The sequence below is a fragment of the Drosophila melanogaster genome, chromosome 2L (genome assembly GCF_000001215.4).
Source record: "Drosophila melanogaster chromosome 2L".
NCBI classification, from domain to species: Eukaryota; Metazoa; Arthropoda; class Insecta; order Diptera; family Drosophilidae; genus Drosophila; species Drosophila melanogaster.
The window spans coordinates 12,663,951-12,690,161 of NT_033779.5; the positions used below are offsets into that span (position 1 = coordinate 12,663,951).

The following is a 26,211-nucleotide window of genomic DNA, read 5'->3' on the forward strand; positions in this document are numbered from 1 at the left end:
AACAGATGTGACTACGTGCAACGCTAATATCATTTTAATCGCGCCAAATTAAAGGTTCAATGAACAAACAAGTCAACTCCACTCGAAAATTCCCATCGCCTTAGGATCGATGCATGGTTAACAAAAATTTTTGGTCGAGAAGAAGGAACACCATTGATCCAAAAACATAATGAAAAAAAAACACCGTTTGCCTTGCACCGCGTAAGGCGGCTAAGAAAATTAGATTTTTAATTAAAATAATTTCGTATGCAATTTAGATAATCGTTGGCGAAAAAAAAAAACAGAAAATCCAGCAGAAGCCATGGTGCTGGCAGAATCCCCAGCGATCCATGCGATCCATATGCGATTTGTTTGCCTGCATTTTTGGCTGGGCCGCGTTTTTGGAGCTGAGCATTCGGAGTTTCGAAGCTTGGCAGTTGGGGCGTTAACCCATGGAGGCGGACGCCGGTCGCGGCCAAATAAAATGAAGCACATTTTTTATACAAATCGAGAGGAGGCGGCAGCATCGGCAGCATCTGCGGCAGCAGGTTGCATCAAGATCCGCATGCATTTGCCCCGCTCCAAAGATGCTCCTCCTGGCTTCGGCTTCTTGTGGAGGAGCACCTCCGCAGCTGAGGGTCAGAACGCTCACGCACCACCGGCAACAACAATTGCAAGATATTTAAATTGATCATCTCCATTTAATAAAGCTACGGGTTCAATGGTTGCGGAATGCTAGAGGTGGCAGCGTGACCTTACTTAAAAAAAATATATATATTTCTTTATCAGTGCTTCAGTTTAAAATTGAAGTTCAAAATCTATACTTAACTATTATATAAATATATAAATATATCAATATAAATTTATAGTTAACAACTTGAAAAAATGTTGCTCTTCATGTATCTTACAGCTCTTGTACTATTGTTGACTCATTTTTTAATTAATCTATTTAATGTGTCATCAGAGCATTCAAAACACCATTTTTTTTTAAATCAGCTTCAGTTTTTTATTCAATAAGCAACTCACGATCTTTTCACGCTGCCACATCCACTTGCAACTTCCACTGCGGCCGTCTTTTGCTTCCTACTAAGCTGGGGAAAAAGTTCTTAACTTAATTTCGCAACGATTTTCATAATTCACCATGAACACCCGACTTGGCAGCTAGTGCACCGATGGATTCCTGCCGATCCTAGTCCCTGCCCTCCCCCCAGAAACCGCAACCTCAAAAATGCCCGGCAAGTGCAACTGTTTTGATAGTTTCTACCTGACTGTTGGCCCGGCTAAGCTTAACTCTTAACTTGGCCTGCGACGACGCCCCTTTCGTTCAATTTCGGCTGCGATGGTGGAGGCAGATGGAGCTGATGGCCAGGACGAGGACGATGGTGAGGTTGATGATGGTGATGGTGGGTCAGCCAGTTGGGTTACTATGGAAAGGGGTGATGGGTGAAGGTTGGATGAGGCATTATTGGATAAGCAGCGGAAGCAGGTTGCCGTGCCGCAAGAGGCATTCTGCATGTAATTATGGAAACATGGTTTTGGCCAGTTGTTTGCACAGGCCGCAATGTCACAGGGTTGCCAAGTCAACGAGTAAAAATAACTTATTGCTTAAAATGAAAAGCTGCATTCGTGTTTAATGTACTTCTACCATCTTGGCATGAATATTAAACAAACTAATTTTAAGTTATATATTGAATTATATTGATGTACTTATCTTTTCAAAACCTGGCAACTCTTTTAGCTCACTATAGCCACAATCCCGTACATCACCCACCCAGTGTGGACTCCACCCCTCTGTGCTCGCCAAGAGCTTCCCATAGCAAGTTGATTTTTTATTACAACGACTACGCCTTTCGAATTACTAGCGACAAGCCCTCTTTGAAATGGTTTACATAAACGGATTAAATGCGATCAAGATGGGGGATCTGGTTGGTCGAGAAGTGGGAGGAGGCGGATATCCAAGAACCTGTGCCAGAAGATTACAAATGAAGGCTAATTTGACTGGTCCATTGTGCTGGGCAAATGCAATTATGAGATAGAGCACTGCCGTCTCGAATTTCCCAGCCAAGAAGATTTTGCAATTTGCTCGAGTCTCGAAGACCACCTCCACGATCAGTTGCTTGATGTGGGTATATGCCAGTATGCCAGGATTGTACTTTGCATTTCCTCCTCGTGCACAAAAGCCATTAAATTAATGATCTATCTGCAATGCATGAGCCAGATTGTTACGACCTGCCAGGAGTCAGGATGTCCCGCTGCGAGGATGCAAAAGGCAGCAGGATCGGCTTACCTGGTCAGCTAATAAGAGACCTGGCGCCGAAAATCCATAACAAATGCACGAAAATCCGTTATGCCGTCGCTCGGACGGCCGAGATAAGCCCGAATATCCTTAAGCAAATACATATCCTTATTTCGTATGCAGACGGCAGGCTCGATCCAACGGTTTTGGCTTCCTTTTTGACTCCTAGCCCTTGGCCGGGCTAACACATTCGGGGTTTTGTTCCCCGTATCTGACTCTCAAGTGACGACTAATGATGGTAAAAACTGTTTTTCTTTTTGGGAAAAACAGAACACGACAACGGTTTTCCACCAGAATCCTGACGTTCTGCACCTTTTCTTTTAGCCGGTGACTTTCTTTTCGCTCTATTGTTGCACCTTTTGTTCGTCGGCCGAAAATGCCATTAATTCGTAATGAGAAAGGTGTCATCGCTGCAAAGTCAAAGACAAATATTGCCAGGACCCGCCCACACTTCGAGTTGCCCTAGCCGATGGGTGGTTCCTACGGCAGGTTCTGCATCAAATCAATTAGTATTTCGGCTCTTTTCGATTGCCATCAGCTGTTCCAAGTGGGGGGCGTTAGTTTAGGCCATAAAATATCGATTTTCTGCTTTTTTCAGCAGAGGAACTGCAAAGTCGCTGATGGCTTTCAAGCGGAAAATACTTGGCCTGGCTAAATGAAGACGTCATCGGAGCAGTAAAAACAATATTTATTCGGATTTCTTATTCCCAGATTTTTGCAACGAACAGAAATCCTTAAAAATGAGGGAACAGAACTTTGGAAAAATGAAATATTATATCTAAATAAATAGATCTCTTATTCAATCTTCATGTTTACTTGATACTTTTTAATACTTTTTCTATAAAGCACTTCATTACTTTCGGCTACTCGTGCAGTATTATTTCCTGTTACAAGATAATCCTAAAAATATAAAAATAGTGACATAATTTCTTATATCTTTTTATGCATTTATCTCTTGATAGCATTTCAAATATTTCCCAATATTAAAGCCAACTATTATAAGCAACGCCCCAAAAATTTTTCACAAATCGATTTTATTTCACCAAACCACGCACTTCTTGAGCGGATTCATCTCGGTGCCCAGTTTACAATTAAAAGCCTCGCTGAACTCGGGCATATTGCTCAGGGTGCCCTGAACCCGGAACTCATCATAGGCGTGGACATCAGTCTTCAGTCTCCGGAGCTTATCGCCATTATCCTTGCCGTTGCACCAGGTTTGCGCAAACTTAACGAAGAACAGCTGTTTGTTGTTGAAATTAACACCCCTCAGTGGTTTTTCCAACCAAGCCTTGTCGCCAGTTTTCCTCTTGAATGCGTAATATGCCATTCGAGTGCCAACATTATCGGCGATATTATCGCCAGAGGTGAGACTTCCATTTGTCTGGACGCCCATCAAAATAAATTTGTTATACTGCGATTCGAGGCAGCGATATCGTTCTTTAAAGTTTCTCAGTGAAGCTGAGGACCACCAGTTCGTCTTCTTGCCATCATAATTGTACTGATAACAATAGCTATCGAATCCATGGGCCATTTCATGGCCTATAATATTGCCCACTCCAGCGTATTTGAGGACATCGGGAAAGTCTATATGATAGAAGGGCCACTGGGCCATCCCAATGGTAATAAAGGCCAAGTTAAGAAAATCAGCATAGTACGCATTCACTGTTCTCGTGGGCATGAGAAGGGGAATCAGTGCCTTGTCCACCGATCGCAGACGTATCCTGGCTCTACTGCCCTCCAGGATGCACAGGTTCTCGAACCAATTGCCGGTCATATTGATATCGCTGTAAACACCATCGATCACTTCGCGATGCTGCAGATCATCCGTATAGCCCACTAAAATATCCATGGATGCCAGTTTGGTCTTAGCCTGCGAACGAGTATCTTCATCCAACCACGTGTGATGGTCCAGGAGATCATAGAACGTGTCCTTAATGTCCTTGGCAACACTCAGGATATCTGCGCGCCTCTCCTTATCGAACACCTTTCCAATAAACCAGGGCAACAAAGCGTAATTAAAATACGTCTCCGACAAAGAGCGACATTCACTTTGAACTCCCCCTGTTTTAGTTTGAGTTTTCCACAAGCCATAAAACTTGACCAGCTCTCGCATTTTTATATAACCTTTTAACGTTTCCAGATTGGTTTGTTCCAGAAAGAAAACCAAATCGTTGATATTATCCAATTGATTGAGCACTGGCCAGTGGGACTCCTGACTGCCATTGAAGGCCAGTTCAAAAAATCGTGTCCAATTCAAACGATCGTGTTTATGCTTCACCAGAAATTCCTTGAAATTCAACTGCTCTGTTTCATTGCGACTTTTGGCTAAGGAAACTAAATTTCTTTCAAATTGCGTTAGATTGTTAAAGTTCTCCACAAATTGCTTGACTTTCTCTGCACTTGAATCCAAGCCAAACTCTCTGGTCATATTTTTCAACTGCTCCTCACTGAAACCAGCTAAAACTTTACTGGGAAGCGTTAAAAGTATATCGAACTTCCTCGAAGAAGTACTATAGTGAACTTTGAGCGCTAGCAAAGGATATATGTCGTATTTGGACATAAAGTTGATGTACATCCAATCGTAGGTCGCATTGCGCTCCTTTAAGCGATCCCCATCGTGTTCCATAAAATATTGATAACCCAACGACAAGTTGGCCTTCATTTCCACACAGCTGGCATAGAATTGCTTGGCTTTAATCTCCGCCGACGTGGTGCCATTAACTCCCAGATCCTCCAACTCTCTTTTGGTGGCATTCTGCAGGAATCCCTGAATCTGCTCGTCGATTTTGTGCTGGATTGCGTTTAGAAAACTGGTATTCCTGGCCTGTTCCGGTACCAAATCCGCCTTCTTCCAACCGCCACAACTGAATTCGTAAAAGTTCTCGCACGGATCGATGGTCCTGTTCATGGTGGACAGCAGGAAACGTCCATAATCCTCGAGCATTTCCTCTCTGTGATTCGTGGCGGGTGGCAGGGAAAATAGATCGTTGGCTAAAACACGGCCGATTAAAGTGAGCGATATTAACGTGGCCCACAAAGCGTTGACCATGGTCCAAAAAAACACTCGAGTGAGAGCTATAATTATATTCGAGTTGCGCGCCCGGCAGCAGACAGAAAAGTTCTAAACTTTTTTGGCAACGAGCTTTGGCAATTTATACAATCATGATCGGGCCAAAACCAAAAAACGTGGGCATTCGGGTCAAAGGGGGGCACTGAGCACACGCTTCAGTGGATTAGGTAATACAACACACTCGGATTCACCACAGAAATCACATTAGTGGAACAATTTATGGTTCTACCTTCGAGCTGCTGAATCTTCCGCACAAATCTTGGCATTCTTCAATTAACCGCAATTCTCCAAAAGAGTTCTTATCACTCTAGAAAGCTCCGGCTGCTCCCGAACCGCTGATTTTACTATTTTATCGCTCTTTGGAGATCTCATCCCGAACTGTTTCTCTTCGAATTTGTTTATTTGTTTTTTCAGTGTTTTGTTTTTTTTTTTTTTTTGTTTGTGAATGTCACATGTTAATGACCCCGTTCCGAAATAATCACCGCAATTATAATGCAAACATTTCTAAATGGTTTTTAACTCTCTCATCTCGTCAATTTATTTTTTATATATTTATGTGTTGCGTATTTGTCTGCGAATAGACTCGTTACATTAGTCAGTAGACAGAGAGAAATTTGTGGAGATGGGGCCTTGGAAAAAGCGCTTGGAAATTGTACCAATTTTAATGAGAAAAAACGGAATCACACAAAATTATGGTATAAAAATAGTGCTATATTTCAATTTCAGTTTGACAAATCAATTTGTGACTTTTTATAGCATTTTAATTTTAAATGGTGCACTGAAAAATAAATGTTAAATATTAGGGTTTATATATATGGGGAAAATAATTGTTATTCAAAGAAAAGCAAAAAAATACTGCCCAAAAATGAAATGAAATTTCAATAAAAATCTCCCTTTTATGATTACTTATGACCACATCTGCTGTTAGCCACATATTTTAATAACCTTTAAGCCATCACGCAATCAGCCAAGTGCCTGTTGTGTGGTCCGATTTCTCAATTAAAAGTACTTTCATAGTTCCATAGAAAAATCATAAAAAAAACTCATTTCGATCAACGAAAAACAGAGATATTCAGCGAATTTCCTTCGCTGCCATTGCGTAATTGGAAATCCTTAAAGGATCGAAGGGAACAAGCCAACTGCGAATGCATTGAGTTCCTGACACTTTTGCGGGGCTGCCCCTTTCCTTAGACCCGCGTTTCACTTTTTCTAATGTGTTTGCCAGCCGGTGCATGCAACAAAGGAGCACAAAGGATAAAGGATATTGCCGCAATGGGAAATCAAAGCGCATAGGATAGCAATAAAGAGGGACCAGGTAGTGAGCAGGATGCGCGTTAATCGCCATGTTGCAGGTAAATATAATCGCACAAAGTAACAATGCCAAAAAAAAAATGCGGGGAAACTGGTTGGCATCGGCAGGAGGATCCCTTGGAGCGCCTTCGATTCAGTTGAAACAGCTTGCCAGGCTTAGGGTGCACGGGGCCAAAGGATGCACGGCATCAGTAGCAAATTGAGCCTGAAAAAAGGATTTAATGTTCAGTTTTTTAACAATTGCGGCTTGTGCGGCTAGAGCAGCAGCTGCTCCTCCATTGGCAACTGTGCAAGCAAGGCATCCTTTCTTCGTCCCCTCATTTGATTGAAACTTTCACCTTTGGATCTTCATCTGTCAGCGAGAGTTTTCCCCCTCAACAGATTGCATTTCAAAAAAGGACCTTGACTGGCACGCGCATTCAGGCACATTGACAGGACCAACGACACAGGAATCGCTTATAGAATTCAGGAAGCCTTTCCAATTATTGAAAGTCAGCTTTCTGGGCCGAACCGCCCTCATTTCATTATCATAATCCTCGGCACGCTTAGCAATCAGTGGTGACACAAAATAACTAATATAAATTATTTTTGTACATTTTATTATCATAGAGTAAAAGTAAAACTATAATTGCAAGGCTGTCGTGTAGATTAAAATGAATTTTTTAAAGAATTGACATGAATTGATACTTTCAATATTCAGTAAGAATATATTGAATATAACTATTACGAAAAACATATATAGTATCCTTGTTTTAGCTACATTTGAATATCTTGGCTTGAAACAAGCTAGGTTCGCTGGCACAGTTCGCATCAGATGTATTTTCATCATTTCCGGTTCGTCAACCCTTTTTGCATCTTCAAGATGTCGCGTGGCCAACACGATCCGAAGGGGTGACAAGGGGTTAAACGTTAACTAATATTTTTCCTATCGTTATGCCAAAGAATCCGACTTAAACTCTGGCGCAGCGAACAGAAGGGGAAATGGCTTTCCTGCGGCTTTCGTGGCTTTGTTCTACCTGACCCCCGGTCATAAATCAAATTAATACCCATAACAACGGCTCTGATCCAATCTGACTACTGCCTCCAATCGCAATTAACTCGAACTCGTGTTTCGTGAACTTCTCTCATTATTCAGACGGCTTTTGGCGCTCTAATGAACATTTTGTGGTTGCCTTGGTTGGACTCGAAGCGCAGGCAATTGTATGCTTAGTGCTTTTTTATTTTTGTGCATCATTAGCCACAGTTCAGAGTTTCATTCATAAAGTGTTCTGTGTTTTTCCGTGGGTACTGGCTCGTAAATGATCCACAATGAAGTGATCATATGCCATACAGTAGCAATTGTCGGCGGGAAAATAAATGGGGCATCGGAAAAATGTAAAGAGAAGTTTTGTTAATTACGGCGCTTATGCTTAATTATTTAATTTGAGCTTATTTAAGATTTAGCTTACATATAACAAATTTACATTACTACTAAAACTGAAATACAAAATAAAAGTCCTTATAGAAAGTAACAAATGTTTAAAATGTACTTGTTTCCCGTCTAATTCAATTTTACGCCATTAGTAGTCCTAAAATCCTACTAATAGAGTTCAGCGTAGGGCGTGTCACTCAGAATGATGATGTACAACGCCCACACTTCGATGAACAAATGTTCGGATTTCACTCCCTTTGCTGCTTATGCGAAAACTATAAAATCAAAATTATGTACAGATTTCATAATCAATCAAAGTCATAAATGAAAAGAGCGCCGTAGAACAAAAAACTGATTGAAAAGTAGATATGGCGAATATGGCGTACAACCCCCACTAAAAAGCAAAAGCAGCAGCGTAACCAAATGGGCTAAGGGTGCTAAGGGTAGAGGGGGTTACAAGGTGGAAAGGCGTATCAAAGTTCCATAATGATGAGTAATTGATAGTGACATAAACGGTTTCCATTGGCAATATGCTTTGGGTGAAGGGGTTGGAGGCGCCGAAAGAGAGCTGTTTACCATCGGAGGGGTGAAAAGCCAGCAAGTGTTGATAATGATATTGAAACCCTTTTTTTTACCCTTTTTTTAGCCCATTTTATCAGCACTTTTTTCCGCCAAATTCTCACTTCATTTCGTTTAGTCTATAAAAATGCAATTGTTTAACCCTTTTTTTATACCGCTTTTCCACTTATTTTCTCGTGATTTATAGCGCTGGCTACAAGCTGTCGTGGCAAAACAATATTAAATCCTTGGTATCTAAGGCCCGCCGACGGCATTGGATATCATAATTATAATAGCAACAACAACAACAGCGGGAGCGGGGAAATCAACAAGGATGTTAGCCAGCAGATGACTTCCGCATGTGGCGGTAGCGATGGCCAGACATGTCTGCCAGTCTCGTATTTTGGCATGGAGACGCTGGCATCTGTCAAACAGAGACAGAAATCCCTGCCAGACTTTCTAATACCACTGCACGAAATTATGTTCCAGCAACAACATCATTACCAGCAAAGGACAATGGGCACATTAATTAATAGTCTGCCGCCCGGCTTGGTCGGGTATCCCCCCCAAAAAACAGAGACGTTCAAGTCGTTAACCCCGCCGAAAGCACTGCAGCACCACCAAAACAACCAAAATCACCAGATTCCCCAGAATCACACCGGTGACCACTCCTTCGTCCGGCACTTTCACGAACGAGATCGCCTCATTCGGGAGCACCAGCTCAAGCATCAGCAATTGCGTGACGTGGAGGAAGTCCTTCAGGAACAGGAGCAGGACGAGGAGCAGGAGCACGAAACGCTGAGGAAACCCCACGTTGTACCATCTGAGCTGGAGCACAACCATCATTGGCATGGCGTCGTTTGCGATGCCAACGGCCATGCCACAAGGCTGCTCCACATTGCCCCACCAAGGGCTGGGCCAACACCACTGCCAACACATCAGCAACCGCCAGTCGGAGAGGTCCTGCCCCCGAACTCCACGTCCTTCTCGACCATTGTGGATCCGCCCAAGGAGCCAAGCATTTACGAGCAGCCAGCACCAAATGGTCGACATTGTCGTCCTGCCAACAAAGGTAAGTTTTATGCTCGAATTAATTGTTTAGCAGGGACGAGGAGGAGGAAAATGGGTTAGTTAAGTAAATGTGGATAATATGTGCAATATACATATTTGTTTAGCCCAAATATACAACGTTCAATCTTATACTAAAATGTAATAACTATTTAACTATGAAATTACACAGCCAAACTATAATTTTGAACAATTTTATAGTAAATAACTTTCTTAGATTTCTATTGTACTCTCAAAGCGGCAGACATCCCAATCATTTCACATTGGAAATCTAATTCAGGTAACCCAAAACCACCCATCCACTCAAAAAGCTCAAAATAAAACCGAATTCAACTCAATTACAAGCTCTCAACTTAATACAATACCTCTCGCACCCTTAGCCACCCCAAGCAAAGGAAAAGAAAGTGGGGAAAGTGCCCCTCGGAATTGCCAACAAACAAACTCCATTTAAAATCACTAAAATATTAATAAATTTTACAAAAGTGCGAACGAAATATGCGTGAAAATTCTCAAGTACACCAGCGCAACCTTTACAACTTTATTTAATGGAATTTAAAACCACTTTGTCCGCCCAGTGGGTGGGTGGGTCAGGCTGGGGTCATTTGGTGGGTGGTTGTCGGGCTGCCCGAAAAGGTTGCTTGCGGCATTCTAAAAAGAAAAAAAAAACCCAACCACAATTGCATGAGGTAACCTTTGACAGGGACACAACAAAAAGCGAGTAAAGAACCCACCACCCGCACCAACAATGGGCGAAAAGGGAAAATCCAAAGTGAAAAGCTCTGACGCAAAACTGGTGTCACTACCAACTGTGACCCGGTACCCTGAGCAGCTTATGGCCAATTGAGCCCCGCCTCGGGCACCAAACACCGCCGAGGGTGGCCGTAAATCCAATAAAAACGCTTTACAAGCTGTAAAGCAAAGATCATAAATCCATTTTTGTTTTTTTGTTTTTTTTTTTCTGACCCACCACCGCACCTCCATTTAAATGCGATTTACATTTTTCCACCGACTCTAAAATGGTTGCGCAACGACATAAGGGTTAGATTTGCATAGATTGATTCATAGATGGAAATCTTCTGATGGACAAAAAATGGAGTCGGTTGGTGTAGCGATGTCTGTCATTTAGTTTTTATCAAAAATATTCAAATAAAGTAGTAAATAGTTTAAAATATGTAAAGCATTCCACAAACTATCACTTAATAAGCACTATGCCAGGATATTCTAATGTATAATAATATATTATAATAAGTATTTATGCTTTTAAAGCCATTGAAACTTTTCCAAGCTGTCAACCGTTGCAAGAAAAGGAACCCTCTCGAATTGTTCCCTCCAAAACTTGTGAACTCTTTCCATCTGCTGATCCAAAAATAAAAAAAAACCGACTACATCTTGTACAAAAAACCCACAAAAATAGCGCGCCAAAAAAGTAGAAAGGAACCCGATTAAAGCGAGCGCAAATCGATGAGGCAACCTCAGCAACGGAAATCAATAGAGGAAGAGGAGCACAAAGCATCCTCTAAATGTCCTTTTACTTCCGCATTTGTAGCGCCGCATCTTCTGCCCCTCGTGGATTATTTATTAACGTTTATTGATTTCGACTTGCCCAGCGGCAATCTGCCACAGAAAATCGCTGTCAATCGGCGCTGCAACCCTTCGCCAAAGACCAATAGTCTGATATTTCAACAGAAAATAATGAATTTTCTTCGCATTTTTTCGCCGCACAATGCCGAAGAAAATTTTTGTCCGTTTTTTCTGTCCGTTTTTTTTTTTTTGGCAGAAACCCGAAGAAAACTGCAGAGCATCGACTCAAGGGTAAAAATTGAGGATCACTGTCAAAGATTACCCGAGATCTTCCACGGCTTAGCTCTAAGGTAAACTCACGAGGGGTTGCAACCCCTTGGCCACGGCTACCTAAGGGTGAATGTACCCCAATAATGCGTAATTTTTTAAGGTAAAAATAGCACGAAATTGAAAGAAATTCAAATTGAACAAAGGCCAAATTTTTTGGGTGATTTTTTGTGCGATTTTTTTGTCTTCGGGGAGGGTGAGAAAAAAGGCACAGCAGAATTGCGGTTCCTTTTTTACTTGTATTCTTTGGGTGCCAGGACTCTGATTAAGTACGGGATATCTAACGGAATTTTCGCAAAATTTTCTCACCATTTTTTGGGCACAGAACTATTGATTTATGTGCCCGCTTTTAACCCATTTTGGATGAAGAAAATTACATGTTTTTCAAGAAAACCGTTACTTTTGGGATATTTCAAGAGGTACAAAATATTGTAGGTTTTGTGTTCCTTTAAGATTGAAAAACGGTGTTAATATGACTATTTCACACATAAATTTGCATAAACTAAACTCCGCTTTAGTTCTTTAACTAAAATGCCAACTAATGCCCATAAACCCCATGCAGAAGCCACACAAAAGGACGAAAGCTGTGAACCCCAAATGGAAATGCTGCCCCAACCAAAGAATTTCCCTCCCCAATTTCCCTATCCAAAATGTACAATCAACTTGAGGACAGAATGCTAGTCTCGTCTTATTTGCTTAACGCAAATTGGTATGTCATTTTAATGCGTTGCAACAACAAGAAGCGACAGGGAAATGTCGTAGTTTTCACAACCACCCGACATTGTTTGGTTCCGGGTTAGTGCTGCTCCCCCCCACAACCACTTTCCACTTTGCCCCCACCCGCCGGCGATCCTGGCGATGTCCTTGTCCTTGTCCCGTCTGTTTTCGTCATGCAAAGTGTGTGAGGCTACCCACATCTACGCAAAACTCCCTTTTCCTTTCGATTTCCCGGCGATGCTGCGAAGCGTTTATTTTCTTGATTAATTTCAATGCCCAAAAACCTCCATGTTGCTATGCACATGTGTGCGTTTTTGGGTGTTAGTCCCCCTTTCTTTTTCTTTTTGTTGGTCCTGTCTGTTGGGTCCAGTGATGTCCTGGCTGTCTGTGCCGTCTGCTCCTGGCAAATAATCAAATTGCCTAGACACCGCCCTAGAACTAGGCAAAATAACACACAGGGAAAACTATCCAAAGTGAGGAACTGTTTATCTTTTGTCTCCCTGTGACAAGTTTAATCAGCAGCAGCAGCAGCAGCAGCAATGCCAGGACCAAAAAGGATAACTATTGAAATTAGTTTGGGGGAGAATTGAACGATTGGTATTGATTTTCCCGGCTTTCCCTCTGTTGCTTAAATCATTTTGGCACTTTAATGTGAAGTATATATTGTCAGTGGAAACATAAAATTTTGGTAAATTCTTTAATAATAATAACTCATAATAAACGCACATAAATTTACTTGGCATATTAAAGAAGCTATATAAATTAACAATTTTTTTTTTTCTATATTAAATATTTAATTATGAATTGTAATTAAATTATATAATAAAATAATATATCAAAACGTTAAGCAGGTTTATATTCATAAATGCTCGTTTATATTCCGTTGGCCTTTATTGGTGTTTTCAACATTCTTTAATTGTTTTGGTCCTCGGAGCGAAGAGGAAATGGGGTCCTGAAGGCAAAAAACATTAATTCTGCAGTTTTAATTAAAATGCTTCAGAGCAAACGGGAAATGGGCCCAAGTCAAGGGAAGGGAAACGGAAGCGGGAATGAATTTCCCTCAAGAAAGAATTTTCTCCTGCAACTCCCACAAACTTTGGTAAAAAGAGAAAGAAAGAAAGCAAAGGCAAGTGCAGTCACAGTCATAATCATAAAGTGTATGCGCTGTCATCAGGGCTGCAAAGGTCCTTTTCTCCCGCTTTTCCTTTACAAAAATAAAAAAAAGGGAAAAGGGAAAAGGGGCGAAAGCAGGGGAGAAAGCGAGAGAGCGCAACAACACTTGTTGTAATTACTCGAGCAAGTCTCGGTTCAATGGCTGCGGTGATGTTTATATGAATGAGCTTTGTGTTTATATAATCACACCAAATGCTCAACTTGATGGGTGGACTGGATGCAGTATTGCAGGATTCGGAAAATGCTGGATTGAGAATCATAGAATAACAATAAAAGGTGGTGGAAAGCTGGGGATCTTAGCTGGCATTTTTAATTAACACAAAAAGTAAATAAAAACTCATTGATTTCTTAGAAGATTCAAATATAAGAATCTTAGTGTAATATAGTGTAAATTTACTTTAAAACCTGATTGAATAACTCTATCAACTTGTTAACTTATTAATATATTGTAGTAAACATCTCAAAGTATTCTATAAGTAGACAGAAAATCCATTGATTTTTGTATGTCCACAAAATAACTTAATAAATATTACACACTAATATGGTTTAAGTAAGAATAATGTAAAGTCAAAAGGTACCAACTTTACTTCTATAACAATGAATCCCCCACCAAACTGAACTCCCGAGATTTCTCCAAAAAACTACCCAATCAATCTGAACTATATATAACTATAATCCCCAATGGTATATAGAAGCCAGACGACACCTTCCCAGGAGCACATAAAACCCCCATACTTAATTATGATTTACTTGCAACTGGGGGCAAGTCGAGGTATGCAAAGAAATGCTGCATGCTGCGCAGAAGGTCGGAGAATGCATAATACATAGGCCACACCCATTTCGCAGGAGAAGTCAACTTGTGGCCTATGCTAATGCAGGAAAATGTGTAAATGCAGGAAAATGTGAGACTGCAGGAGAGGGAGAACACAATGAAGTCCCAGGATATTCTGATCAGAATGCACGGCGACAAAGGATACGTTCCACAACACACGCACACACTGAAACTCGGCTAACGGTGCAGGGGTTGATAGCTGGGGAAACTGAAAATGAGCGAGAGAGAGCGGAGAGGAAGTGAGGAAAACTACGGCTGCAAATCATAAAGCATATCACACACACACACACACACTAGCAACCAGCGGAGAGAGTGAGAGAGAGGGCAGCGAGTGCGAGCGAGAGGTTGCATGCACATAGCAGAGAATGCAGCAAAATACGATTCCTCAATTCAGTTTCTAAGTTGCATTCGACCGAAGAAGTTGAAGCTAGACGGTCCGGTTTCCTTGCTCGTGACAATTATTGAAATCGAACAGAACAGATCGGGAAAATAGGAAACCGTAGACTCTCTTCGTCGTGAATGTTTAAGTGACCAACTGAATATTTAAATTTGAAAAACATTATTTAAATATAAAACTGCTAAAATGATGGTGCTACAGCAACAACAACAACAGCGTCTCTGGGATGCAACAACAACGAGCAACACAAATACACAAACACAGCAATCGGCGAATGTGGAAAGCACGCCAACAAAAGTTTGCCATCAGGAAAATGCAGCGACACACACATGTGAGTTTTTCAGGGTTGCCATCCTACAACCAGCCATGGAAGCTTTTCGAGAAGTGTGGCTAGAGTTGTCAAATGCAAACGGATTTGGGCTTTGTGAATATGATTTGAATATTTAAATAGGAAACATATTTCAGTTTTTAAGGATCGATCATTTTCCAAAAACGGATTTAAATATTAAAATTTTAAGAAATTCGGATTAATTTATTGATCCAACTCAGTTTAAAGTTTTATTGACTCTTCAAAATAAAACATAGCCACAAACAACTTACCGAATGAAAACCAAGTCGTAACCTGATTTATTGTACCCCGTACCTGTTACAAAAACTTTTCACTTTCTCGGGCAATAAATTTGGTCAGAAAGAGCCTAAGGACGAAACCAGTTCAGAACACACAAAGGTCACCGATTATCATTACACGCCCACACATTATCCCAGGTCCAGATCAGATGGAATACCATATAGAAGAGGCACACACAATTTCCCTATCAGATGAACGATTTCATGGCGTTTTGCAACAGATTTGATGCGATGTCCTGCTGCTGACGGTGTCCTTTTTGGGCAGCTGCTGCCCTTGAGTGTCCCACTGTGCGAGCGTGTGATCGTAGTTTTTAGATTTCTTGTGTTTGCATTTGCATCCTGGCAGTGTCCTTTTTACCTGTGTCCGAGACGTTGTCTTTTTTCCATAAGGGTATTTTGCATGAAAACAAAGGAGAAAGGAAACGCTGTTTTTTTTCTCCATATTCCTGGCATTTCCTTCGTTTTTTAGGGAGAAAACTATTTTCCAGCCTAGGACGTGCATAGGTAATTTGCATGGAACAAAGGAAAGAAACCAAATTAGCCACAAAAGGCAAATTTTCTGTAATTACATTTAAGCCGAAGGTGTGTGGATATAAAAAGGGCGAGCAATTCCAGCATGCAGATCATGTGCACATCTAAAATCCCAAAGATCCTTTGACTAATGCCACTTGTTATCCTCCCAACAAGTGAGGTGTGAGGTCAACCACCGCCTCCAACTAAGCCGACCCCAATCCCATCGGGCCAAACCATTACCCAACCACAAGGACAACGCCATGCCAATGTCCAATGGTAATCTGTATATTTATATTGTCCTGCACTGGACATTATGCACAAGGATTCCCCAAGTCAGAGCGTCCTCACACAATATATTGTCGTAAAAATATGTTACTTTTTTTTCCTACTGCCCGTTGTCCTTCTCGGGCCAGGATTCTACTTTGCTTACGCCCCGAGGGAGCTATAAATTTAATATCTACTTTGCAAAACAAAAAACCAAATGGCACAAAAAAAAAGAGCTGAGGGAGGATGAGAAAGGACGGTGGGAAATGGATAAAAGATGGTGAGGATTTGGTCCCAAGTCTTTGGAAAGGGAGCTAGTCATTTAAATCAAAAACGCAAAGTTGTAGAATACTATAACTATAGCTATTTAAGATTCCGTGGCAATACTGGCAGTGCCTCTTGCTTAAACTATAAAAAAAATTGCGTGAAAACTACTTTGAGCACAATGCCAACCATTTGCACTCGGAAATTGACTCTTAAAAATTTTACACCAGCGAGCACTCAGCTGAGAGCTGGAAACATTTTTGCATGTTATATACGCCATAAGAAATGTGTTATGTCCGAACTCCTAATGGACATTTTACGAGCCAGACATGAAAGGAAAACACCCTGACAACAGGACACCATCCCCACTTCTGGTTTAAGAACTGCTCGTCCTGTTCATATCTGTGTAGAATGACGAGTACGTGTCATTTGCATTTGAATTTTCTACTGTTAAGTATTATTAAAAATTAAAAACATATTTCATTTTTCTCATTGCAGTTATGCGGCACATGTCGAACTCACCAACACCGCCCTCGCCACTGCGTTCGCTATCAGGTAAATAAATGTGCATATAATATGGCTAATCCTTGGCCAGCATTCAGCCGTCATGTCCTTTTTATCCTGCTGCCGACTCGTGGCGGAACGTGGCTACTTTGTGGCTAAATTGATTACTCACACGACAGACAATTTTTATAGTTTTCAGTTTTCCTCTTTTTTTGCAATATGCAATCAGCCACGCACCCCCTTTTCCGCATCCCCTATACATCCACATTGGGCTCGATTTCAGGGTTTGGCCTAGGTAGTAACTCAGAAGTGCGGCCAAGGACTGGCGGGTTCCCGGTTCCTGGTCATTGGTAATAAGGCATTAGGTTAGGGCACCTATAATATTTATAGGTGCTGTTGGGCAACCAGCACGTGACTGAAGTGTGACCGAGGATGGGCCAGAAGCCTTTGGGTTTGCAATAAGAAAGTATAGGGTTTCTTCATTGAAAAATGTGAAAAATAATAGAGGCAACACATATAAAAACAAACTTAAAAACTTAAGAAGCCCAAAAATAACATAACATCCTGTGGTGTTTGAAAATTCCATTGCGAGTATTAAAACTACTTTATCTAAAAATCGTAAGATTAATTTATTATACATTTCAATAGTTTTTGGTCCTAACATTTAAAATAATTGGTATAAACACGAATTCATTACGTGCCTTTGTATAAATTATTCAAACATTAACGTCTTTTCAACCATTTCCATGGAATGCCACCCGAAATCTGCTCTACCACACCCACCAAAAACTCCCCTGAGAAAACAACCCCCGCATGGCAACAAGCTTAAGCCAGAGATCATCCTTGTGAGACCCCTATATGCTCTTTTGACCTCCACCTCCAACTCCCCCGTTGACCCTAACACGACCCTCTTCTGTTCGCAAACAAACAGAAATAACAATTTGTCAAAATGTAAATTTCTGCATTGGCGCATTTAAATGATGGGCCGAGCAATTATGTAAGTACCCCGAAACCGAGGCCAACCACCCCTAACGAAGTGCAACTAATCTATGCAAAAACATGCATGGAAATCCACCCCATTTGAATAAATGCGGCACGCATTAACAGGGTTGCCAATGCCATCCGATAGTAGTTGACAATTAAACTTGCATTTTTATTGGTTTACACAAATTAGGCGAGTCAATCGAGCCAAGAGTGCTCCTAGCCCATCTCACACCCCTCCCCGCGTATCATTATGCATATTCAAATGTTGTCAAAATAAACGGAAGGGGGAAACCCTTTTTTTTCAAATAAAGGGTTGCTCAAGCGCTAAAAAACTCAAGTGCCGTAACATTAGCATGGCACACACAAAAAAAGGCAAACTGTTGATCCGGCTCAACCCTGTTTAACATATCATTTGAATAGCGCCGAGGTGTGAAGTCAATTGAGGGGGTAACCCTGAGCGAAGGGTTACCCTTGCCACCTCATTTTTTTTTAAAGTAGCACTTGTTGAGCGATCTCCCCTCGTTCTGGTTATTCAAATTGAAAGGATTTTGGTTGCGTGAAGTTAATTGAGGGGTAATTCGGAAGAGGAAGCGCGAAAAGGATATTACAATCAGCAGCTCTGATTGGGTGCTCTATACTTTTTTGTACTCCAAAAAAACTTTGTTCAGAGGGCGTTTCAAGGGCGTTTTTGTGGCATGCAAACAAGTTTAAATGAGTCGATGGGCGTGACGAGTTCTTAATGAAGGGTTAAGTAAACTTAATGAAACTGCTAAGGGCTTAGCTTAGTTCAACGAAAGTGGTTATGAGTAAATAGGGAACTTAATAAATCGATTTAAAGGGCACCGAATATTTTGTAACAAATTTTAACATTTAATATTGAAATGAAAGTGGTTTTACTCGTATTTAGATAAACAGCTTGAGATATTCAAGGATAATTGGATTGCCAAACTCTGCCCCTCAATCACATCATTCAGTGCACTTTTCCAATTTTTGATTGTATCTTTCCGATAAATCGAAACGCACTTCACATTCCCTTTTATGTGATATAGGGAAAATCAACCCCTAAAAACTGCATGCAAAAGGAGTACCCAGAATTTGGAGTTTTCGAATAGAGGCAACACTTCATTTGTCAGTGGAAACATTCACACATTGCCATTGTGGCTGAACGACGAACTTGCATTCACCATGCAGTCCTCATCAGCAGGATAACACATCTGCTCCGGGGACAGACAAAGCGGCATCACCTGGTATTGGGTTTCGAAAAAATCGAGTTTCGATGCTCGTGGATCGCTCGCTGCAGGCGCATTCCACTTACAAAGGATCACAACAGTGTTTCTTTGCCTTGATTTGAACTTGCTCCCGAGGCTTCTTGACTTTACTCCTTTCTTTCATTTTCTTTTTTTTTTTTTTTGAAGCCAAACAATGCAACTTGGAACCCTTTTTTCTAGCTGGTCCAAATCTCCACCCAATGGCAAGTTGCATTCGGTTCTAATCCGCAACTCGTGCAACTCGAAATTGTAACGAATTTTAAATTTGCAACTGCGCTGCCAGAAGGAGGGTTGAAAAATCATTCCGAAAAGGGTGACAATTTTTGACTACGCCTAACCCTTGGATGATTTTCATTTCTGACTGGTTCCAATAGATTTTCAATGGCTAATTTTATTGCGGCGTATTCAACTTTCGCCGTTCTACATAAAGGGAGTCATAAAAACAGCTGCCCACATGCAATTTATTTTGCAAAGTTCAAACGCCCGCATTCGATATATGTATGTTTTCCTTTTGAAATATTTCCTAATCCGCCGAATCGAGTTTAACATGGGGTTGAATCCGCTTAAAACTATCAATTCTCTTTTTTTTCGAAATCGGTTTAACATTTTTTACAGTTTAGACAAATGTTCGAAAGTTGATTTTTAATGGAGGATCGAAATAGCGAAAGGTTTTTTTTTGTTGGCTATAAATATGAAGGAGAAGCTTTTATTTGATTTGAACCGATCAAAAGATCTTTGATCATATTTCTCCAGTCGGAAGTTTAATACTCATTATTATATTTCCCATCAAAATCAATAATTTTCTTTCACAAAATTATGAAATCTGAGCTCCTTTCGTTGCTCCACTGCGCATTTATCGGAGACAAAGGAAGCATCCTGTTTGACTTCGCCGTGGCCTCTGATGTATGGCTATTTTTCAATTATTATGCATGGTTGGGTTTTCAACGAGGATGTTGGGGTTTGTCGAAGTTTAATGGGGGAGTGGAGGCCACAAAGGAGAACCCTTCCGCTTGAACGTCTATCGTAGCTAACCGCAGGACGCAGACATTGGACAGGATAACTGGGAAAGGATGGGCATTCGATTGGAAGATTGAATAAAATTTGACTTAAAAAGGCTGAGGAGAAAATGTTCACAATAATACGATGAGTGGATACACTTTGTAAATGAATAGAAAAGACTTAAAATGAGATCGCGAGATATAGCATATATTAATTTCTTAAAATCTCTCAGTTATATTTATAATTTATTTTTGTAGCCAGCTAGACAGTTTATTTTTCATTTCAAACTTCCTTAAAAACTCATGTAACCCCTGAAATACCCTTTAAAATAGCTGCAGAAATATTGAAAAACTTGCAGAGTCCTTTGGTTAAAATCAAATTATGCTACGCGTGCGTTGACCAGTCCGGCTACTTGAACTTCATTGAGTTGGAAAATTGAAAAGCAAACTACCCACAATCATCTACTATAAAAAAATATCCTTTTTCCCTACTTACAGACTGCGGAAAGAGCTTCGAGGAGGAGGAACTGGAGCTGGGCGAGAACTGCGAGATGCCACAGAATCTGAGCAGCAAGCGCCAGGCCAGGGAACTAGACTCTGAGCTGGAAAACGAGGTCCTGGATCTGGCACCGCCACCGAAGAGATTGGCCGAGGAGCAAGAGGAGGAAAAGGTGGCCAGTGTCAATCCACCACAGCCCGTGGCATTTGCACCGGAGGAAATGCATCAGGCTCTGCAACTGCAGTTGCACAGCTACATCGAAATGGTTCGCCAATTGGCGCCGGAGGCGTTTCCCAATCCCAACCTGGCCACGCAGTTCCTGCTGCAGAACTCACTGCAAGCCTTAGCGCAGTTTCAGGCCCTGCAACAGATGAAGCAGCAGCAAAGGGAGGATCCTCTGCCCAGTTACTCCACCCCCTTGGCCAAATCACCACTGAGAAGTCCATCCCTGAGTCCGGTGCCCCGGCACAGCAAATCCCAGCAGCGAACTCCGCCAAACTCGATGACTGCCAATTCTCTGGGAATGAGTAGTGCCGTGATGACTCCAAATACGCCCAGCATGCAGCAGCAGCCGCAACTGCAGCAGAGCACTCCCAAGCCCACGAGTGGACTAACTGTGGCATCTGCCATGGCCAAGCTGGAACAATCGCCGGAAGAGACCACCGATCTGGAGGAACTGGAACAGTTCGCCAAGACCTTCAAACAGCGGCGAATCAAGCTGGGCTTCACCCAGGGCGATGTGGGTCTGGCCATGGGCAAACTGTATGGCAATGACTTCTCGCAGACCACCATTTCCCGCTTCGAAGCCCTCAATCTGAGCTTCAAGAACATGTGCAAGCTGAAGCCGCTGCTCCAGAAATGGCTGGAGGATGCGGACAGCACGGTGGCCAAGTCGGGCGGTGGAGTGTTCAACATCAACACGATGACCAGCACGCTGAGCAGCACACCGGAAAGCATCCTGGGACGCAGACGCAAGAAGCGCACCTCCATCGAGACCACGGTGCGCACCACGCTGGAGAAGGCCTTCCTGATGAACTGCAAGCCCACGTCGGAGGAGATTAGCCAGCTGTCCGAGCGCTTGAACATGGACAAGGAGGTGATCCGGGTGTGGTTCTGCAATCGCCGTCAGAAGGAGAAGCGCATCAATCCCTCGCTGGATCTGGACAGTCCCACGGGCACTCCGCTGAGCAGTCATGCCTTTGGGTATCCACCGCAGGCTCTGAACATGTCCCACATGCAAATGGAGGGCGGTTCGGGTTCCTTCTGCGGCAGTTCCATCAGTTCAGGGGAATAGGAGAAGCGGGTTCAGCATGGAAATCCATCCATCCAATCTTGTACATAGTCAGCTTATGCTCCAAATTCTTCCACAACATTCCACATGCCAGACTCTCCATATCAAATGCAAACAATGCCATGGATGTATTTAGTAAACTAGGTGATAGCCAGTCGTATCAGAAAATCCATTACGAATTTATGAGTACATATAGCTCCAGTACACTATACTACCTATTCGTATCTGTATGCATATAGAGTTCCTAGTTCTAACTATTCCCCAAATGCCATACGTGTGTATCTGTTGTGCCCCATATCCCCCATATCCATTATGCCACAAATCAGTCCTCTAGTTGTATTTACTGTACTGTGTATTGACCTAAATGTGTATGTATATGTATACCGATGTTGTTGTACGATGTCCAATTGTAAATTGATCTTGAACACACTTAGATCGTAACATCCAAAAATTTCAATAAAATTATTCCGATAAAATAATTTATAAAAAAACATACTGTATTTTAATATTGGGTGGAAACTGTAATCAAAGATAGATGCAGTTCAAGATATGCGGTCTATATATTAGAATCTTCTGCTTAGTTCCATTCCATTTCTATATTATTTTTTAAAAACATTTATTTTATTTTTATTTATCTTATTCAATGCACTAAAGAAAGGAGTTTCATTTAATTTGCCACCCATATTTACCAGCTGTATGTTTTTGAAAAGCCCTAGCTTATTATTCAATTAGCCAGCTCTTTAGGTTTACTCCAGCGTGTGCCATATAAAAACGCACTCGAATCTCATTAGGCAGAGCCTAAATAAATATTGAACGAGGTATTTAGTTAACTGATTTCCTTGGCCCGCCCCAAAAGCGTTTGCCAGCCACGCGACAAAGGCAAACAAGACCATTTTTTAATAAACTTCCTGGCAAACGCGGGCCAAAACAGCAAAAGGATGCGAAGGAAGGACCCAAACCAGCAACCCCTTTTTTTTTTATTTTTTTGGTTGCTTTGGTTGTCGAGTGTGGATTTGTTGGATAAGAAATCACTTCATCTTTTTGGGCCCGGCGACAGTCAATATGGCAGCGCAGACAGAACCCTTATTTGTATATCGAGGCAAGCGTGTAAATCCTTTTTTTACCAACCCCCAACTCCGATCCCTCGGCCCGGATTTTCCCCCTGCTGCCAAAAGTTTGCCGGGCTCTGATTCGTTTAGGGCACGAATCTCTAAAAAAATGATAGAGTTGGGGAAGTTGGCAAAGGGTTCATGCCATCAATTCACACATGGTTATGTCATATGCTCCTCGCCTCGGTGGTTGATTTTGGTCTTGTAGTATGGGTAGTATGGATATAGCTCCTGTGTTGTTTGCTGTTTTTTTTTTTTTGGACTACGATGTGGGCAGTGGAAGTATTTTATGTTGTCCCAGTTGTATCCTTTGGAAATCGCTTAAGCGAGTCAAGTCCTCGATGGAGATATCTTAATGGAAGTGTGCCAATAAATTAGGTAAATGATTGTGAAAAGGAGTGGAAAGGACACATGTGCTTAGCACTGGTTTTTTAGCATTTTTTTAAGCTGGATAAATATTATTGAGTAATATTTTCTATGCATTTAAGGAAAGCTTCAAAATATCCTGAATAAATATAGACATTTATACCTACATATGCCTGGTTTAAAATCAATCTGAATAGACACATATCCTTTTGCATTTTGATTTTTAGAGGCTACTTTAATTTTAATTTATGTATTTCACTTTGAGGCAACACATATTTATTTAAAACTTTTACTTGCCTGCAGCTGGCCAGAGTTGCGAATAAATTTTTAATCTGGCCAGAGGTGAAATCTCGACCAGAATCCTTACCCCATTTAATTTGCAGGCCATTCGCCCACACACACACACACACACTCTAGCACACATCAAACGGAGGCCAAAAGGAAAAGCCCATCGATTCCAGCACTCACACTTAATTGGCGGGCACTCGAATTTTGGGCAGCTCGGGGGCTTGGGACTCTTTGAATGTTATCAGTCCAGTGCAGACGACGTCCGTCCATTCCACATGGCCAAAATGTAAAGAAGAATGGCAGCGGACGCAATTTCGGTTTTCAATGGGGGGAAACTTCAATTGCATTGGTCATATTCAAAGTGCCCTAAGCCTGAACTGGTCCAAGTGGGTTGATAAGCCCCGTGGGCTATTATTTCGGGGGGATTACCCCGGTGGTTTCAGATCGTCCGGTCGAGATTTCATTTGGCTTTCATTTGATCGATTTGATTTCCTTTCCTTTCAACGAACGTTGAAATATTTGCTGCATTTGCAAATTGAATTTTCTCGCCGGAATATGTTTCATTCCTGTTTCGCCCGATTCATTTATAACAATTTAATGAAATTTTCGAATGCGTTTTCATAATATTGTCGTCGTCCTGACATCATTAATCACTCGCCACTTGGCAGGACTAACGAAAATTAAGTTTCCTTTATGCTTTTGCTTCAGCATTTCTATTCTTGATAAGCATTTCGGTCTTGCCTCCTTGAGTGGCATGAACTAGATGGAAGTATTTCGCTAAACTGAGCTGTTAAATGTTTGGACCATTAAATAAATACTTGAAGTCTAAGGACATAAGAAAAACTATTTTTTTTAAACAGAAAAAGTTTTTTCGTTTTATGAATAAGTAACACGAGATACAAATGATAAGAATAGGTACAAATTATGGAAGATAGATTAACATAATTCTTAGACCGATAAATACGCTATTGCACTTAGCAAACTATTTCTTTATATATTTGATTCATTTTATATCTTTTAGCATCCTTTGTTCCTATTCTATCTGCCAGATACTCGAGATCTAAGATATGACAGACACTGGTAATTTCGGTTGAAAGTGCTCGCAAATTATATGGCGAGCATATGTTAAATTTCTGCGTGACTGGCTGACAATTCGTTGCTTTGAATTTCAATTCGTTTGGCAAAAAGAAATGTAACAAGGACACACAGGACATACAGGACATACACACCCCTTTGCGCCCTTTTCGCCCGACTGGAGAACATAAGACTTGTGCAAACATTTGGGTAAAAAAAAACAACAGCAGCAAACGCGGGGAAAACACAATTGAATTACAATGAAAATATGAAATGAGCAAAAAGCAGATGAAGAAAATCGCACACAAAAATTAAGCAAACAGGCGAAACAAAGGAAAAGTGCCCGAAATAAAAAGTTTCAAAAGTGTGGGCCACTGGCTCTGCGAGCAAATAGCTCGGGAAAAAAGCGCAAATTCAATATTTGCTCAAAAAACAAATGGGAACGAGGACGTGAACGACAATGCCCCAAGACAGTCGAGCAAATAGCTAAAAAATATAAAAGTAGCGAAAATAAAATAAATAACTAAGAGGGGTGCTGCTCAAGTCGAATGAGTTGATACACTTCATTTTCTTAGGTGGATAAAATGCAAGCTTAAGATTGGTACTTGAAATACTTAAGAAAACATGTATTTTCTATTTAATGAGATTTTCAAAAATGTTGATTACAAAATTAAGTTTAAAGAAAATGATCTCATATTATCAAAAATGTATGTAGAATATGCTCATCTGAAAAGCGAGCACTGACTTTTCCACCCCCTGCAAGTCAAAATGGAAACCCAAATCAATGGCTGCTGCGCAAATAAACTTTAAAATGGAAAATTTGCATGCGTCTCCCGGAAAAGTGATAGAAAACCAACCCCTAAAACTTTTCAGCAGCCAATTAGCGGAATAGCTTTTATTGGACGGGCTAAAAAAAAAAATCAAAGCCAATCAGTGGCGTGATCCGAAATCAACACCATCTTGGCCATCACCTAGATGGGTGGTGGAAGATAGTGGGCTGGTGAACTCGATCCCTTTTGACATGTTTACACATTTAATTAACTTACACGCGCCGAAAGTTTCCGGACACGTTAGATAGTCCCCGTCTAATCACACCCAAGCGAAAACCCCACCCGCATGAACTTCCAAAATGGGGCTAAGAAAACAAAAGGATAAAGACCCTTTCGCAACCCAACCCCTAAGTCTTCCCTTTTTGACAATTTGAAACCAGTTCAAGTGGTTTAATCATTTAACGCACATCATAAAAATCGCATCAAGTGATTTTTATTTACACGCCCAGGACAAAAAGGATCCCCAAAACCTAAACGGAATACAATGATTGGGGCGGGGGTGCGAAATGGTTGGGGGTGAGCCATCCCTTTGAAACCCAAGGCGTTGGCTAAGAACAAGAAAAATGAACTCGCTCACTAGATAAGGTTTCGGTTAGTTGATAGACTTTTACGCTGTAATGAAATCTTAGAAATTCCATTTAAGAAGGAAATATATATGTATTACAAATAAGC

At 41.3% G+C, this 26,211-nt stretch overlaps 2 protein-coding genes across 6 annotated transcripts in view; one reads left to right on the plus strand and one right to left on the minus strand.

The window, feature by feature from the left end:
- pdm2 (POU domain protein 2) overlaps positions 1–22,356 on the plus strand; it is a 29,142-nt gene extending 6,786 nt beyond the window's left edge. For 3 of the 4 annotated variants that reach the window (NM_001298949.1, NM_001298948.1, NM_165017.2), the window contains exons 3-5: positions 8,834–9,697; positions 16,827–16,883; positions 20,581–22,356. In NM_001298949.1, coding sequence (NP_001285878.1) covers positions 8,834–9,697; positions 16,827–16,883; positions 20,581–21,875 — 2,216 coding nt within the window. In that variant the 3' untranslated portion in view covers positions 21,876–22,356. Of the gene's footprint in view, positions 1–8,833; positions 9,698–14,653; positions 14,992–16,826; positions 16,884–20,580 lie in introns of those variants that run through there. The other variant, NM_078834.3, reaches the window with a different exon arrangement.
- Positions 3,298–5,764, minus strand: Nepl7 (Neprilysin-like 7). Of its 2 annotated transcripts, none has more exons than NM_135733.3 (1): positions 3,298–5,764. In NM_135733.3, the coding sequence occupies exon 1, from the start codon at positions 5,322–5,324 to the stop codon at positions 3,315–3,317; it is 2,010 nt and encodes a 669-aa protein (NP_609577.2). In that variant the 5' UTR covers positions 5,325–5,764; the 3' UTR covers positions 3,298–3,314. The 2 variants fall into 2 exon arrangements, with proteins under 2 accessions (NP_609577.2, NP_001285879.1); NM_001298950.1 differs by having other exon boundaries at positions 3,298–5,404.
- Positions 22,357–26,211: the final 3,855 nt, after the last annotated feature.